The sequence below is a fragment of the Triplophysa rosa genome, linkage group LG8 (genome assembly GCF_024868665.1).
Source record: "Triplophysa rosa linkage group LG8, Trosa_1v2, whole genome shotgun sequence".
NCBI classification, from domain to species: domain Eukaryota; kingdom Metazoa; phylum Chordata; class Actinopteri; order Cypriniformes; family Nemacheilidae; genus Triplophysa; species Triplophysa rosa.
The window spans coordinates 9,788,757-9,803,174 of record NC_079897.1 but is presented as its reverse complement, the minus strand read 5'-3'; the positions used below and the strand labels follow the sequence as shown (position 1 = coordinate 9,803,174).

Below are 14,418 nucleotides of genomic sequence, written 5' to 3'. Positions count from 1 at the left end.
ATTGCTATAAAGTTATAAAGTCAGAATTGCATGAAATAAACTTACTATACAAATGTCAAAATTGCGAGATCTCGCAATTGTGAGTTTTTCATGCAATTCTGATTTCATGAGTTTAAATCTCGCAATTCTGAAAAAACAAAATTTAAATGTTTTTATTTAGTGATGGAAACAAGTTTCCATGAAACACAATGCATTCAGAGAAGGAAGTGAAAATGTTTAAACAGGATGATGTGTAAAGATTTTTTATTTTGTTTATAGATATTTTTTTCATTTAGTTATGCCCTTCACATTAAGCATGTATAACCACATGTTTCCCAGAAGACAAAATAAGTACATTTAGCCTCCAATTCAAAAATGTTTACACACCCCAGCTCTTAATGCATTGTGCTGCCTTTTTGAGCTTCAGCATTTTTCCTTTTCTTTTTTCTAAGTTTGTGCTTTAAGATATATTGTGGGAAACTAATGTTGTTTAAAATAAAATCCAGAGGAAAGCCAAGTCCTCTGTTTGGTGATCCCTTTGTGTTACGTACCTTATCAGTATTCTAAAGTATTTCGATTAAGTTACAGAACTTGTGTAATCTAACGAAATATGTTACAAATTACTTTTTAAAGCATGTATTTTGTAATCTGTAGTGAAATACATTTTAAAAGTAACCTTCCCAGCCCTGTTTATATACTACAAAATGGCGTAGAATAGTGCATAAGTGCGCGATTTGGGACGTACCTATAGACTCGCATAAATTGCAATTTCAATCTTCCTGTAGTTCGCATCAATTCACAAATTGCAAAAATCAACAGATAATAAATAGAAGAAAACCATTTATTTATTTTCTATAAATAGAATATAGAGTTATATCAGATATATCAGTTTACTCGGTGACGGTTGTGACGGTTCAAAAACTAGAGGCAAAAAAACCTACAGTGTAGTTTATAACTTATGTTTATAACTAGGACAACCAGAATTAGAAACATCTCTAAGTGAAGTCTTGGTGGTGTGAATGCAGCTTCAGAAATCAGCTGCCTATGTAGACAAAGATAACAACAACAGATAGCAAGGCAACTCATTGGGTTTTGAAACATAGTCAATAAGTATGGACTGTTTTTGTGTTTGACAACCATCAACCATCAAATTATAACCGTTTAGATCTTAGCATCAGGTGTTTTTTAAGACAAATTCATTTTAAAATCTTTCTGAGGAGTCCAAATAGATATTTAACGGGTAGAATAATTCAACTCACAACATTTTTGTTGGCGAGCACTTCTTTTGTTGATGAGGAGATTAAGACTTCAAAGAAAATCACCTCGGTTCTTTAAATGAACACATATATTCATCTGAGCAGCTGTCGAGAGAGAATGAGACTGAAGGAGATTGAAAAGTGATGGAGCTTATCTGCTTCAGCCTTGAGAGAAAGAGAAATCATTTCCTGAGCTGTGATAATGTCTCCGGTCCTGTTGTTAGAAGTTTAATTGAATCCAAGCCAAAACAAAAAAACAGCAGCTGACAAGAAAAGCATCTTTCATCCGGCATTGGCTGTTGATTACACATAAAAATAAAACAGCCACAAAGCTTGGTTTCCTGTAGATGTCTGCCAAGTTCCACATGATGAGTTTGACATGATTTTAAGGACCTTTGCCTGGTTGCAAGAAACCCCTAAGAAAACCCTTAGTAACAATACTGTTACAATTTGAATTAAGGGTTTTCTTACCCTAAGGGGTTTCTTGCAACCGGGCCCTTACATCATTGTGCTGTTATAACACCACATCATTTCAGCTTCAGGCGGCATGCCTACAGACTGCTCATGGGCCATTTTATGCACACAGAAATGGCAAAAGCTTTATTAAACCTGCAGGGTCTAATTCATGTCTCTAAACAAGATCTAAATTGATTGAACTGTGAATCTTGGTTTTGGGGACAAAAAAAGCTGCAGTGTGACTTTTGTGAGAGTCGAATGATTGACCAGCGCATTACAAGCACTTTCCATTTACGCAAAAAAACATTTTACTGTATCTTAACTGTCAATAAATTAAATGTGTAGAATACTATATTGTCAATATACTGTACATGTTAAATAATAAAAAAAGGAGTTGCCAATGTTCATATATGGAAAAAATTTGCACTTGGTTCATATAAATAGAAATGTATTGTTTAATATATTGCATTATATTTTCCAGTATATTTGCATAGATTTGTATTTTGTAAGGGTTATTTGCATCTCTGCATTAGTCTTCTAAAAAATCAATAGCAATTCGATTAAATAGTTAAATAGTTGGGATAGTTCACCAAAAATGAAAATTCTTTATAATTTCTTCACTCTCTTGTAATTTTTGAACCTGTATGACTTTCCTTCTTCTGCAGAACATAATAGAGGATATTTTAAAGAATGTTGGTAACCGAACAATGGCGGTACCCATTGACTTGCACTGGTTTTGTGTCTATACAATAAAAGTGATAGGTACCGCCGTTGTTCTGTTACCAACTTTTCTCAAAATATCTTCTTTTGGGTTCTGCAGAAGAAAGTCATACAGGATTGAAATGACCAGAGGGTGAGTCATTTTTGGGTGAACTTCCTCTGCAAGATCCTCCTGAGATTGTTTACCTTGTGATTTGATGAGGAAGTGCCCTCTATTTTTGTTCAGATGGAACGTGGATCCAGACGTTTTTGGATATACAGTGTTAAACAGATGCTATGTCCCCACATCCAGTATTTTGGCAGATTGATTACTAAAGTTTTACTCCAAATATTAGACCAAAGTTAATTTTTGGTTACTATGGTTTTACGGTTAATATAGTTAAACCATGGTTAATTTGAATCTCAATGGTTGGTTTATCTCCGATTCACACTTAAATTTGTTCTAGATCAGTAGATACTTTCATACAGAAACACTATATGAAGTCATTAATTGGGATGCTGGGCGGCTTCAGGTTTTGGACACAGCGTCTCTTTCACTCATGTTCTTTTGTTCCTAACACCTCTCCGCTGTCATCACCTGACCTGCAGTCTCCGGTCAGTGTGTGTCTAATGGCTTCCTCCATGAGAGTTTTTGTCAATAATGAGCTGAAAAAGTAAAGAAACAAAACTGTAAAATCTCGCTTTTTTAAAAAGCATAAGTAAATAATAACCCATAATCTCCCAACGTGGATGTGCTGTAAACACACTCCTGTGAGGCACCGCATTACGCTTCATATGTGGGATACTGGTCTCTCAATGGCACCTGGCTTTCAAAGAATTAACCTGCTACACCTTCGCCCTGTTGCTAGGCAACTGGGAGGCGCTTGGCTCACGCTGCCGGTGGTATAATAGGCAGGATTGTCTGAGCGTTGGACTGATTATCAAAGACGGGGTGGACTCTCAGACTGGAGTGTAGAGAGCGTACTCACACTCTTTGGGATTGACATTAGAAGGGCAGGAATCCCTCTTACGTACAGCACGTGTGGGTTGAGGGTTCGAACGTTAATTTGTTTCTTCTGATGCTGATGGTTAGATGAAGTCTACAGAGACATGTAAACTAACAGATGGCCTGGGTCTATGAAGCGCTGTTTGCTTTGGGTGCGAGACGGGCGCGGTGTCATTGTGAGTTTGGTGGTGCCAGATGATGAAACCCACACTGGCAGGCTTGGGCAGTAACAGAGTATTTGTAATAGTGTTATGTAACTACGTGGCTCAACGTTATTTTTTATTTCTGTTGGTTGGAGCCAGTTAGATTTTAACGTGCCCTGTAGTGTTGTCACGATACCAAATTTTGGTATCGTATACACAGAACCATTTGAAAGTCTATCAAAGTAAAAATCAAACGCTTCCGTGTGTATCTGTGTAAGCGCTCGGTAGAGAGTGCAATGCAATGATCATTTCACGCGCTTCCGGGTTTGGTTGCGCAAGCGCTCGGTAAGGAGCCATTAGAAGACCTATCCGATGACCTTAGAAACACAATAGCCAATCAAAGGTCTTTCATAATTTGCTCAACAGAGCTCAAAATGATAGCAGGAAATGCAAGTATCGTCACATTTAGTACCGACTGGTACCGAAATTTGGTATCGTGACAACACTAGTGCCCTGGTGACATTGTCACTGGTGAATCTGTCACTAAAGATGAATGGAAGCATGCTGATTTTCATTACAATGGCAAATTTTAGGGACGTGTTGTAATGTCACTAACTCGGGAAGAAGCTTGTTGTAGTCCCTACAAGCCATTTGTTGTAGTCCCGATTTCTGTTATTAAAGAGAATATCTCCCCGTAACTTTGCAAATCTTTTGTATGCATAAACATCAACATAACACACTAACTAAAGTTGAAAAAGTAAAAACGAAAAATATGATCCCTTTAACAAAAAGAAACACTGAACAATTAATACAAAATATGAATACTTGTTACATGTTTGCTTTATTTTTGAGAGCTTTTTTCTATGCTTTTTTTGCATATTGTAATAAACCCATATTCCCTGATACGCTGTAGTTTGCCTTCATTGCCAAATTAAGTTTTGTATTGTTTATTGTATACAAGTTTTGTATTGTTTGTTTGTTTCAAACAATACCTTGACCAAGTTTAGTGTTCTCCATTTAGTACCATATTAATGAAATGTATTGATGGTTTAATCGAACCTGAGGGGGCATTAAAAGCAAATATTGTACAAATATACCCTTTGCCCGCTACTGTTACTGTAAATATATGGTAGACATATTCTGTATTCATCTGCATTATTTTGCTTTATAGTTTAATCTGTATGGGGTGGTTTAATCGCGATTACTTGTTTGACAGCCCTACTGAAAATATATCCGTGCGATTGTTTTTTGTCTCAAGATGCACACAGTAATGTTTGCTTGTAAAGCATGTATTTAAAAATGACTTAAATATCCTAATTTAACTAAGGCCTAATCCTGGTTTAAAGCGGCCCTAACACACGCCGTTTCTGCCAATCTCATATTAATCTTGAGTACCTATAGAGTCGTATCACATACGTCGTATCTTCGAAGAGTATTTAGTTTGATCACATTTATAAAAGACAGATACAGCTGTATGATTTTTTCTGAAAGCATACGGCGTGTGCGGGGGGTGGAGGAGTAGGCTGAACTAAAGCACGTGCGCACCCATTGCCAACAAAACACAGACATCAGTTTCACTCACCACATGCTGTTCATGTCCGGCATCTTTTAGCGCTGGGACAGCTCCATATATCAGTTTCAAACGATCTCCAAATCCAGCGTTATATCCACCGTTTCTATAACATTCATCACCCAAATGCAGTGAACAAACAAACACCTGAACTTTCTCTCTCTCTCTCTCTCTCTCTCTCTCTCTCTCTCTCTCTCTCTCTCTCTCTCTCCTCTCTCTCTCTCTCTCTCTCTCTCTCTCTCTCTCTCTCTCTCTCTCTCTCTCTCTCTCTCTCTCTCTCTCTCTATATGTGTATAAGAGACCTCTCTCTCTCTCTCTCTCTCTCTCTCTCTCTCTCTCTCTCTCTCTCTCTCTCTCTCTCTCTCTCTCTCTCTCTTGCACACAAGTGAAAGTGACGTCTGCGCATGCTCGTTCTCCTGCTCTCCTTGTTGCCGCGTGCTTTTCCGGGAGAATTGTCCAATAGGGGACTAAGAAAAATTGTTACGAAACAGTTTTATATGTTCGGGGAAAAAAATCTGAAACCTGTACAATCGCTGGGGGAGTGTATCGAGCACAGAAATACTATGTAACACACCCAACTCGTTTTTTGACAAGCTGACCATGTTAAGCATGAGATGACAGCACGTTTAACATTGTAAAGAAGTTAGAATGCACACAAATGTCACACAGTTGCAGCACCCCTTTAAACTAATCTTTGTCTTGGAAACCACCCCTTAGAGATTAATCTATAAAAGACTGTGTAAGTTTATTACCACATTGTGATGTTTACATAGCATTGCTTACTATTTCAGGTGTAAAGGTCCTGCGGAGAGAGAAACAGACACCATGGACACATTTGTTGACTCCTCCTGGTATTATTTCAGATACACTGACTCACACAACCCGGTGAGGTAAGAAGGAATGCCTGGTCTCTCTCATAAACAAGTGTTTGTATAGACGAGCATCTAGAGATGCTGAGCGAGAACTGGGTAGTTAGTCATTTAGCACCCATCTGTTTTATTTCACACACATCAAGATCACTGCCAAATTTTAAGGAAATGATTCACCCAGAATCTTTTTTTTTCATGTTTATTCACCTTTACTTTATGTCATGCATATGGCTCTCTTTAACTCTACACATACAAAGATGTTTATAAACTGTCTCTGTGTGTCAAGAGGTGAACATGAACAGACATAGTGACGATCTAAAAAGCACATATATTCAATCCAAATGACTCCAGTAGTTTAGTTATGTCTTCTGAAGCGAACTGTAAGAGCTGTAAAAAAGCAGTTAAAATGCATATTATGAGTATTAATATCCTAACATGTTTAGTCACAAGACGCAAGCTATTGCCATGCCGTCATATTTATATACTGTACATACATAAAGCATTAAAAAGGCTCATCGGCTCATCATGAGTCCTGTTCAATCTCATTATGCAGACAGCATATGCTTATAAAAATTGTTACGTTCAGCTAGAAAGAACATTTAGGATGACATGAGAGTGATTAAATGGTGAGAGACTTTTCTCTGTTCCTTAAGGCAGAATCACGTGTATCCTTAACAGAGATTGTAATCCCAGAATGAATTGCGACAAGATTAGTGGAAGTAATAAATCATAAAGATTGCAAATTAAGTTTATATATAGGCCTATTACTTGTATTTTAATATATTTTCAGTTCACTAAAATGAAAAATGTAAACACTCAATTTAACTCTATTAACAAAATGCAGATGTGACCACACATTTTTTCTCTTAAAGAAGAGATTTTGTGCTTTTTAAGATCAGTCGGTAGTGCCAGGGGTGTAGCCAGAACTTTTTTTTAGAGGTGGCCAGGTAAGACCCAGTGATTTTATTAGGGTGACCAAAAAATTCCTTGTAGACAAAATTCTTTAACTTCTACTGTAATTAACACCAACTCTTCATTACACATAGTTTGCTGGTCAAAAACATACACAAAGAACGTAAAGTAAACAGTTTATTTGCAATGCTTTCATGTGCTAACATTGTTTTAAAATAATTTGCTAGCTATCATTTGCAGTAAGTTAGCATTTTTTAGAGAAAATAAACATTGCAGTACCCCAATTTAAACTTTCGCGAAAATATAATGAATGAATGAAATCCAGTTAAACAAGACTGATTTTACTGACTTGGGGCCGGCTGCACCAGCTGTGCGTAAGTTACAACTTAGCCTACTGTAGTTTTCATGGACTATGCTCCATTCAGCTTAAACACTCCCAAGAAACTCCAGGACACGAATGATTCACTTCCATAAAGTTTACTGGGCATATTGTGAAACTGCAATACAATACAAATGGGATATACATTGATATTAAATACAAATACAAGTAACAGAAAACAGCACGGATTGTCTACACAGTGGTGATCTATATGATAAACACAATCCAGCTAGTAAACAATAGGCAGTAATAAACATGAAGCTAACTTAGCCACCCACTCTACCGTGATGAAAATAAACACTATCCTAATATGTATATATATATATAATACACGATAAGAAATACTCACAGACGTTGCTTCAACAAAAAAGGGAAGAGGAAAAAGCAAACGCTCGAGAAACGGATGGCTGGGAGAACTCGCACACTGCTGCGACTGACTATCGCATAGCGATCGACTTCCGCATACGTGACGTGCGCAGGTACTACGTCACTAATAGTTACGAGGACAACAGATCACGCTGTACTGCTGGAACAAAATAAAATACCCTTTCTTTTCTGAAGCGGCACAACACTCCCCGCTTGGGGTCCTTAAAGAGCCCACATTAATTAACGGAATCAGTCTTTGGAGAAAAAAGCAAAACCACTTCTGTAACAGGCCGAGAAAAGGTCTTTCTGGTTCCATCCTTGACAATTTCCACTTCAACTCCATTCTATCTCCAGGAAAGGTTTTTGTGATGATGCCTTTAGGCCATTGATTTCTCTTAGCTTGATTGTCTTTCGAGAGAACCACGTCTCCGTCCTGGAGATTTGGCCTCTTTCCTTGCCATTTGTGCCGAAGCTGTAATGTTTTGAGGTATTCATGCTTCCACCTGTTCCAAAACATGTCTGCTAGGCTCTGGACTCGCTTCCACTCCTCCCTGATGAGATGCGCCTCCTCAAAGCTTCCTGACGGAGGGGAAGGTGCAGAACCTGTCTTGAGGGTAAGAAGCATCGCTGGAGTGAGGATTAGAAGCGAATCCGGATCTGATGACACTGGAATGAGCGGTCTAGCATTCATGATTGCGGTTACTTCGGCCATGAAAGTGGTCAAGACTTCATGTGAAAGATGAGACCTTTTCTCCTCAAGCAACATGCAATCCAAAATACGGCGGGCAATGCCAATCATACGTTCCCACGCACCACCCATATGAGACGCGTGGGGCGGGTTGAATACCCAGGTGCAGCTCTGAGTGTCCAAATACTCCTCCACTCTTTTGAAACCTGGATTCGACTGGTCCATCTCTAGTTCACAAGAAGCGCCGATGAAGTTAGTTCCACAGTCAGAACGGATCTGCTTTGCAGGGCCCCTGATTGCAAAGAACCTCCTCAAGGCGTTGATAAAACTGCTGGTACTCATGGCTTCAATCACCTCGATGTGGACCGCCCTCGAACACATACAAGAGAACATCACAGCCCATCGTTTAGAGTTGAAGACTCCTCCTCTTGTACGGCGTGAGACAATTTCCCAGGGTCCAAAAACGTCGACACCTACATAGGTGAAAGGAGGTGCTACTTGTAGCCGTTCTGCTGGCAGAGCTGCCATCTGTTGATGTTCCATTTTTCCCCTCAGTCTTCTACAAGTGACGCATCTGTGAAGCAAACTGCTGATGCAGCGTTTAGCTCCCACCAGCCAGAATCCTGCCGCTCGAATGGCACCTTCGGTAAGATGTCTTCCTTGGTGTTTCACTGCTTCGTGATAGTGAGACACAAGCAGGGTAGCTAGATGATGCCGGCCAGGAACGATGATGGGATGAACCTCGTTCATACTCAGATCTGACTGCTCAATACGACCTCCTACTCTAAGAAGTTGATTTCGGTCCTTGATGGGGTGCAGTTTCCAAAGACTGCTGCTTGGTGGAATGTTGGATCCTGAGTTGATACACTAAAGTTCCTCCGAATAACACTCGTTCTGGACGCTCTTCACAATACACGCTTTGGCTTTCAACAACTCTTCCTCTGTAGGTCGACAGACATGCCACCCTTGACATTCACCCTGGGTAGAGTGGGCGAAAGAACGAGCCACGTGGATGAGGTGAGCTATGGCTGTAAGGAGAGTGCTGAACTAGAAGAAGCGTTCGAAGCGTTGTGGATGTATCACATCTCTGGTAACATGAGTGAAACTTGCCACCACATGGGGAAGCACTTCAGAGTCGGCATGAGGGTCGATAAGGTCGTAAGCCTCTTGAAGCTCGGGCGAATGCAAGGATACATCATGAAGAAAGGTTGGCCCTTTGAGCCACGTTGTGCTACTAAGCAAGTCTGAAGTCACGGTTCATGACCCAACGTCGGCTGGGTTGAGGTGCGTTGGGACGTACTTCCACAGCCCAGGACAAGTTGATTGACGGATTCTTTGGATCCTGTTGTGTACATAGACATAGAATCTCCTTGAATGGTTCTGGATGTATCCCAATACGACCTTGCTATCTGTGTAGTAGGTGATGTTGTCGAACGTTGTGTCCATCGCCGAAACTACCATCTCGGCGATCTCGATGGCGAGTACAGCCGCACAAAGCTCAAGTCTTGGAATAGTTAAATCAGGCTGAGGCGCTAACTTCGCCTTCCCAAAAACAAAACCAACGTCAGTCTGTTCTTGGTGGCTTGTCACCTTGATATAGGCTACGGCTGCTATTGCTTTGACCGATGCGCCTGCGGTGGAGAATGACGTATAAGGGCGTGGTATCTGGAGTCCCTCCAGATCTCGGAGTGACCGTTTCCATCTAGTCCATTCAGTCTCCATATCTTTAGGAAGAGGTTTATCCCAATCCTCTGCTTGCTTAGTCAGTTCTCTGAGTATGAGTCTTCCGTGAACCGTGATGGGTGCAAGGAATCCTAGAGGATCGTAGAGGCTGTTCACGGTCGAAAGCACTCCTCTTCGAGTGAATGGCTTCTAGTCATCTTCAATTCGAAACATGAATATATCTGTGCGCATGTTCCAGAACAATCCGAGGCTACATTGTATTGGCAGATCATCAACGGAGAGATCCAGGCTGTTGATGTCCTTGGAGCGATCTTCAAATGGAAACGCTTCGATGACTGCCGGTCGATTTGAGGCAATTTTGTGTAGCCTGAGGTTAGAAGCTGCAAGCATTTTCTGTGCTCGCCTTATGATGCTGATGGCCTCTTCCTCTGTGCTGAAGGACTTCAAAGCGTCGTCAACATAGAACTCGCGATCGATGAATCTCCTTGCATCACTACCACAGTCGGCTTCTGCTGCCTTAGCTGCCCGTCGCAGACCATACACTGCAACGGCAGGCGAGGGACTATTCCCAAAAAGGTGAACTCGCATTCTGTAGTCCACGATGTCGGAGGTAGGGTCATTGTTCCTGTACCACAGGAAGCGGAGAAAATCGCGGTGGTCCTCCTTGACAAGGAAGCAGTGGAACATGCATTCAATGTCTGCAGTGATCGCCACCTGTTCCTTCCTAAACCTAATAAGAACGCCCAGCAGGTTATTATTAAGGTCGGGACCAGTGAGCAAGATATCGTTGAGCGACACTCCTTCATATGATGACATATGCTGTCGAAGACCACACGGATCCTATCTGGTTTCCTAGGATGATACACACCGAACAGGGGTAGGTACCAACACTCTTGTCCAGGTTGTACTGGCGGGGCGACTTCGGCGTGTGCCTTCTTGAACATATTCTCCATAAACTCTAGGAAATCGGCTTTCATCTGTGGTCGTTTTTCCAATGAGCGCTGGAGCGAGGCAAGACGGTCGAAGACCTGATTCCTGTTGTTAGGCAGCCGCCGTCTCAGCGACCGAAAAGGTAAAGGTGCAACCCAACTGTTGGAACTGTCCTGATAGCACTCGGCTTCCATTATCTTCAGAAACTCTAGATCCTCCATGGATGGAGCGAGTCTATGGTCGTCGGGAGAACCAGCGAAGACAGTCTGCCCTAAGCAGTCTTCACTGAGCGTCATTGAACCATGGATAGAGGTTGGTGCTGAATGATGCTGTGGTCTAGACGCTTGATCAAATACCTCTTTCACTCTGATGTGGTTGTTGCATGGTTGAAGATAACTCATACGACCGTTCTCTAAGATGGCTGTTTTGTAGCTTCTCACCTCTTGTGTTCTATGAGCACCTGCGAGGCATACATCGCCGATGACGACCCATCCTAGATCAAGCCTTTGTGCAAACGGTGCGTCTCCTGGGCCGCTTATCTGTTCTCGGACCTTGTGTACTTGTAAGATGTCACTGCCCAGTAAGAGAAGAATTTTGGCGTCCGGATCTAAAGGCGGAATCTTGTCAGCGATGCGCTTCAGGTGGGCATGATGGTAGGCTGCTCCCGGTGTAGGAATCTCGTTGCGAACGTTAGGGATTTGGTTGCACTCTAGGAGTGTAGGCAGATGAATGCCTATTTTCTTGTCCACCGACTCTACAGTGTAACCGCTGGCTCTCCTCCCCGCCGTCTCTGAACGACCCGCACAGGTCTTGAGGGTATATGAGTAGGAACTTCCAGAGATCTTAAAAATCTCAAAGAACTCTGATCACGCCAGGGAGCGATTGCTCTGTTTGTCTAGTATGGCGTACATTCTTTTGGACTCCTTCCTGCAGCCGTTGGGGAACACCCTGACGAGGCAGATCTTAGCACAGGTTCTGGCACTCAATCCTTCGCCACATACTTGAGTGCACGTCGACTTGACCTCCCGGATTTCTGCTTTGTCCTCCTCCCCGCAATCCTCTGAAGTGGAAGGGGACGACTTAGACTTCGAGGTAGGTGGGTAGGGGTGAAGTGCTGTCATATGAGCCGCACTCCCACACTCTGTACATTTTATCTCAGCTGTGCAATTCTTTGCGAGATGGTCTGTGGAGGAGCAACAGCGAAAGCAGATGTAATGCTCTTTCAAAATCCGTTTGCGATCGTTTATGCTCTTCTCACGAAAGCCTCTGCATTTCTTCAAAGAGTGAGGCTTTCTACACTGTGCGTTCCAAATTATTATGCAAATGATATCTTTCTCTGGTTTTCCTAATTTGTCGATGCAAATGACAGTCAGTATAATTTTCAAGTAATCAACAGTTAGGGTACATTTGGAATTTTATTGAACAAACCTCCCACTGACAACAGTATTTATTTAAAAAATGAAAAACTCAAAATGCACTGTTCCAAATTATTATGCACAACAGAGTTTGAAAACATTTCATAGGTTGTAAAAAACTGAAAATGGTCATTTGTTGAATTTGCAGCATTAGGAGGTCATATTTACTGAAATCAAAAGCTATTTCAATCAAAAACATCCTAACAGGGCAAGTTACATGTTAACATAGGACCCCTTCTTTGATATCACCTTCACAATTCTTGCATCCATTGAACTTGTGAGTTTTTGGATAGTTTCTGATTGAATTTCTTTGCAGGATGTCAGAATAGCCTCCCAGAGCTGCTGTTTTGATGCTAACTGCCTCCCACCATCATAGATCTTTCGCTTGAGGATGCTCCAAAGGTTCTCAATAGGGTTGAGGTCAGGGGAGGATGGTGGCCACACCATGAGTTTCTCTCCTTTTATGCCCATAGCAGCCAATGACACAGAGGTATTCTTTGCAGCATGAGATGGTGCATTGTCATGCATGAAGATGATTTTGCTACGGAAGGCATGGTTCTTCTTTTTGTACCATGGAAGAAAGTGCTCAGTCAGAAACTCTACATACCTTGCAGAGTTCATTTTCACACCTTCAGGGACCCTAAAGGGGCCCACCAGCTGTCTCCCCATGATTCCAGCCCAAAACATGACTCCGCCACCTCCTTGCTGACGTCGCAGCCTTGTTGGGACATGGTGGCCATCCACCAACCATCCACTACTCCATCCATCTGGACCATCCAGGGTTGCACGGCACTCATCAGTAAACAAGACTGTTTGAAAATTAGTCTTCATGTATGTGTGGGCCCACTGCAACCGTTTCTGCTTGTGAGCATTGGTTAGGGGTGGCCGAATAGTAGGTTTATGCACAACTGCAAGCATCTGGAGGATCCTACACCTTGAGGTTTTCGGGACTCCCGAGGCACCAGCAGCTTCAAATACCTGTTTGCTGCTTTGCAATGGCATTTTTGCAGCTGCTCTCTTAATCCGATGAATTTGTCTGGAAGAAACCTTCCTCATTCTGCCTTTATCTGCACGAACCCTTCTGTGCTCTGAATCAGCCACAAATCTCTTCACAGTACGATGATCTCGCTTAAGTTTTCGTGAAATATCTAATGTTTTCATACCTTGTCCAAGACATTGCACTATTTGACGCTTTTCGGCAGCAGACAGATCCTTTTTCTTTCCCATATTGCTTGAAACCTGTGGCCTGCTTAATAATGTGGAACGTCCTTCTTAAGTAGTTTTCCTTTAATTGGGCTCACCTGGCAAACTACTTATCACAGGTGTCTGAGATTGATTTCAGTGATCCAAAGAGCACTGAGACACAATACCATCCATAAGTTTAATTGAACAATATAAAATTAAATGTTTACGACACTTAAATCCAATTTGCATAATAATTTGGAACGCAGTGTATGCAGAGGGCAGTGTTTGTTGGGATCGATACGTTCCATACTTTCTCCATACTCAGTCTTAGCAGGTCCTGAGACCTGCGTCTTGTGAACATAAATGGATGTCTTAGTAGGTTTCTCCCACTTACTCTTTCTCTCTGCTGGAGCTTGCATGAAGAAGTTAAAACTGGGGTCGGTGCGGGCCCTTGCCTCCATGGCGATGAAGTCTACCAACACGGAGAAAGGTGGAAAGCTAACGAAATGTTCCTGTTTGTATCTTGCGCCAAGGTAAAGCCACCTTTCTTGCATGTTGTATGGAAGTTTCTCAATAATAGGCTTAATACCTCTGGAGGTATCCAAATATGACAAGCCTGCAAGGTAGTTGTCTTCTTTGGCCGCTTGTAGCTCCGACAACAGGTCGGCTAGATCCCTGAGTCTTCGTGGATCCTTCGTTGTAACCTTCGGAAAGTTCTCTAGCTTGTTGAACAAAGCCTGCTCGACAGCCTCTGGTGACCCATATATTTCGTCGAGGCGTTCCCATGCCATGCGCAATCCACTTGCTGGATCCTTAATGTTAACTGTTTTAATTCTTCTTACTTGTTCTGTCGACTCTATTCCTAGATACTTGGTGAGGAGG

General features: G+C 41.9%; 1 protein-coding gene across 2 annotated transcripts in view; it reads left to right on the top strand.

The window, feature by feature from the left end:
• Positions 1-14,418, top strand: part of lars2 (leucyl-tRNA synthetase 2, mitochondrial) — a 98,616-nt gene that overhangs the window by 67,111 nt on the left and 17,087 nt on the right. For both annotated transcript variants that reach the window (XM_057339875.1, XM_057339874.1), the window contains exon 13: positions 5,901-5,999. In XM_057339875.1, the coding sequence (XP_057195858.1) occupies positions 5,901-5,999 (99 nt within the window). The remainder of the gene's footprint in view (positions 1-5,900; positions 6,000-14,418) is intronic.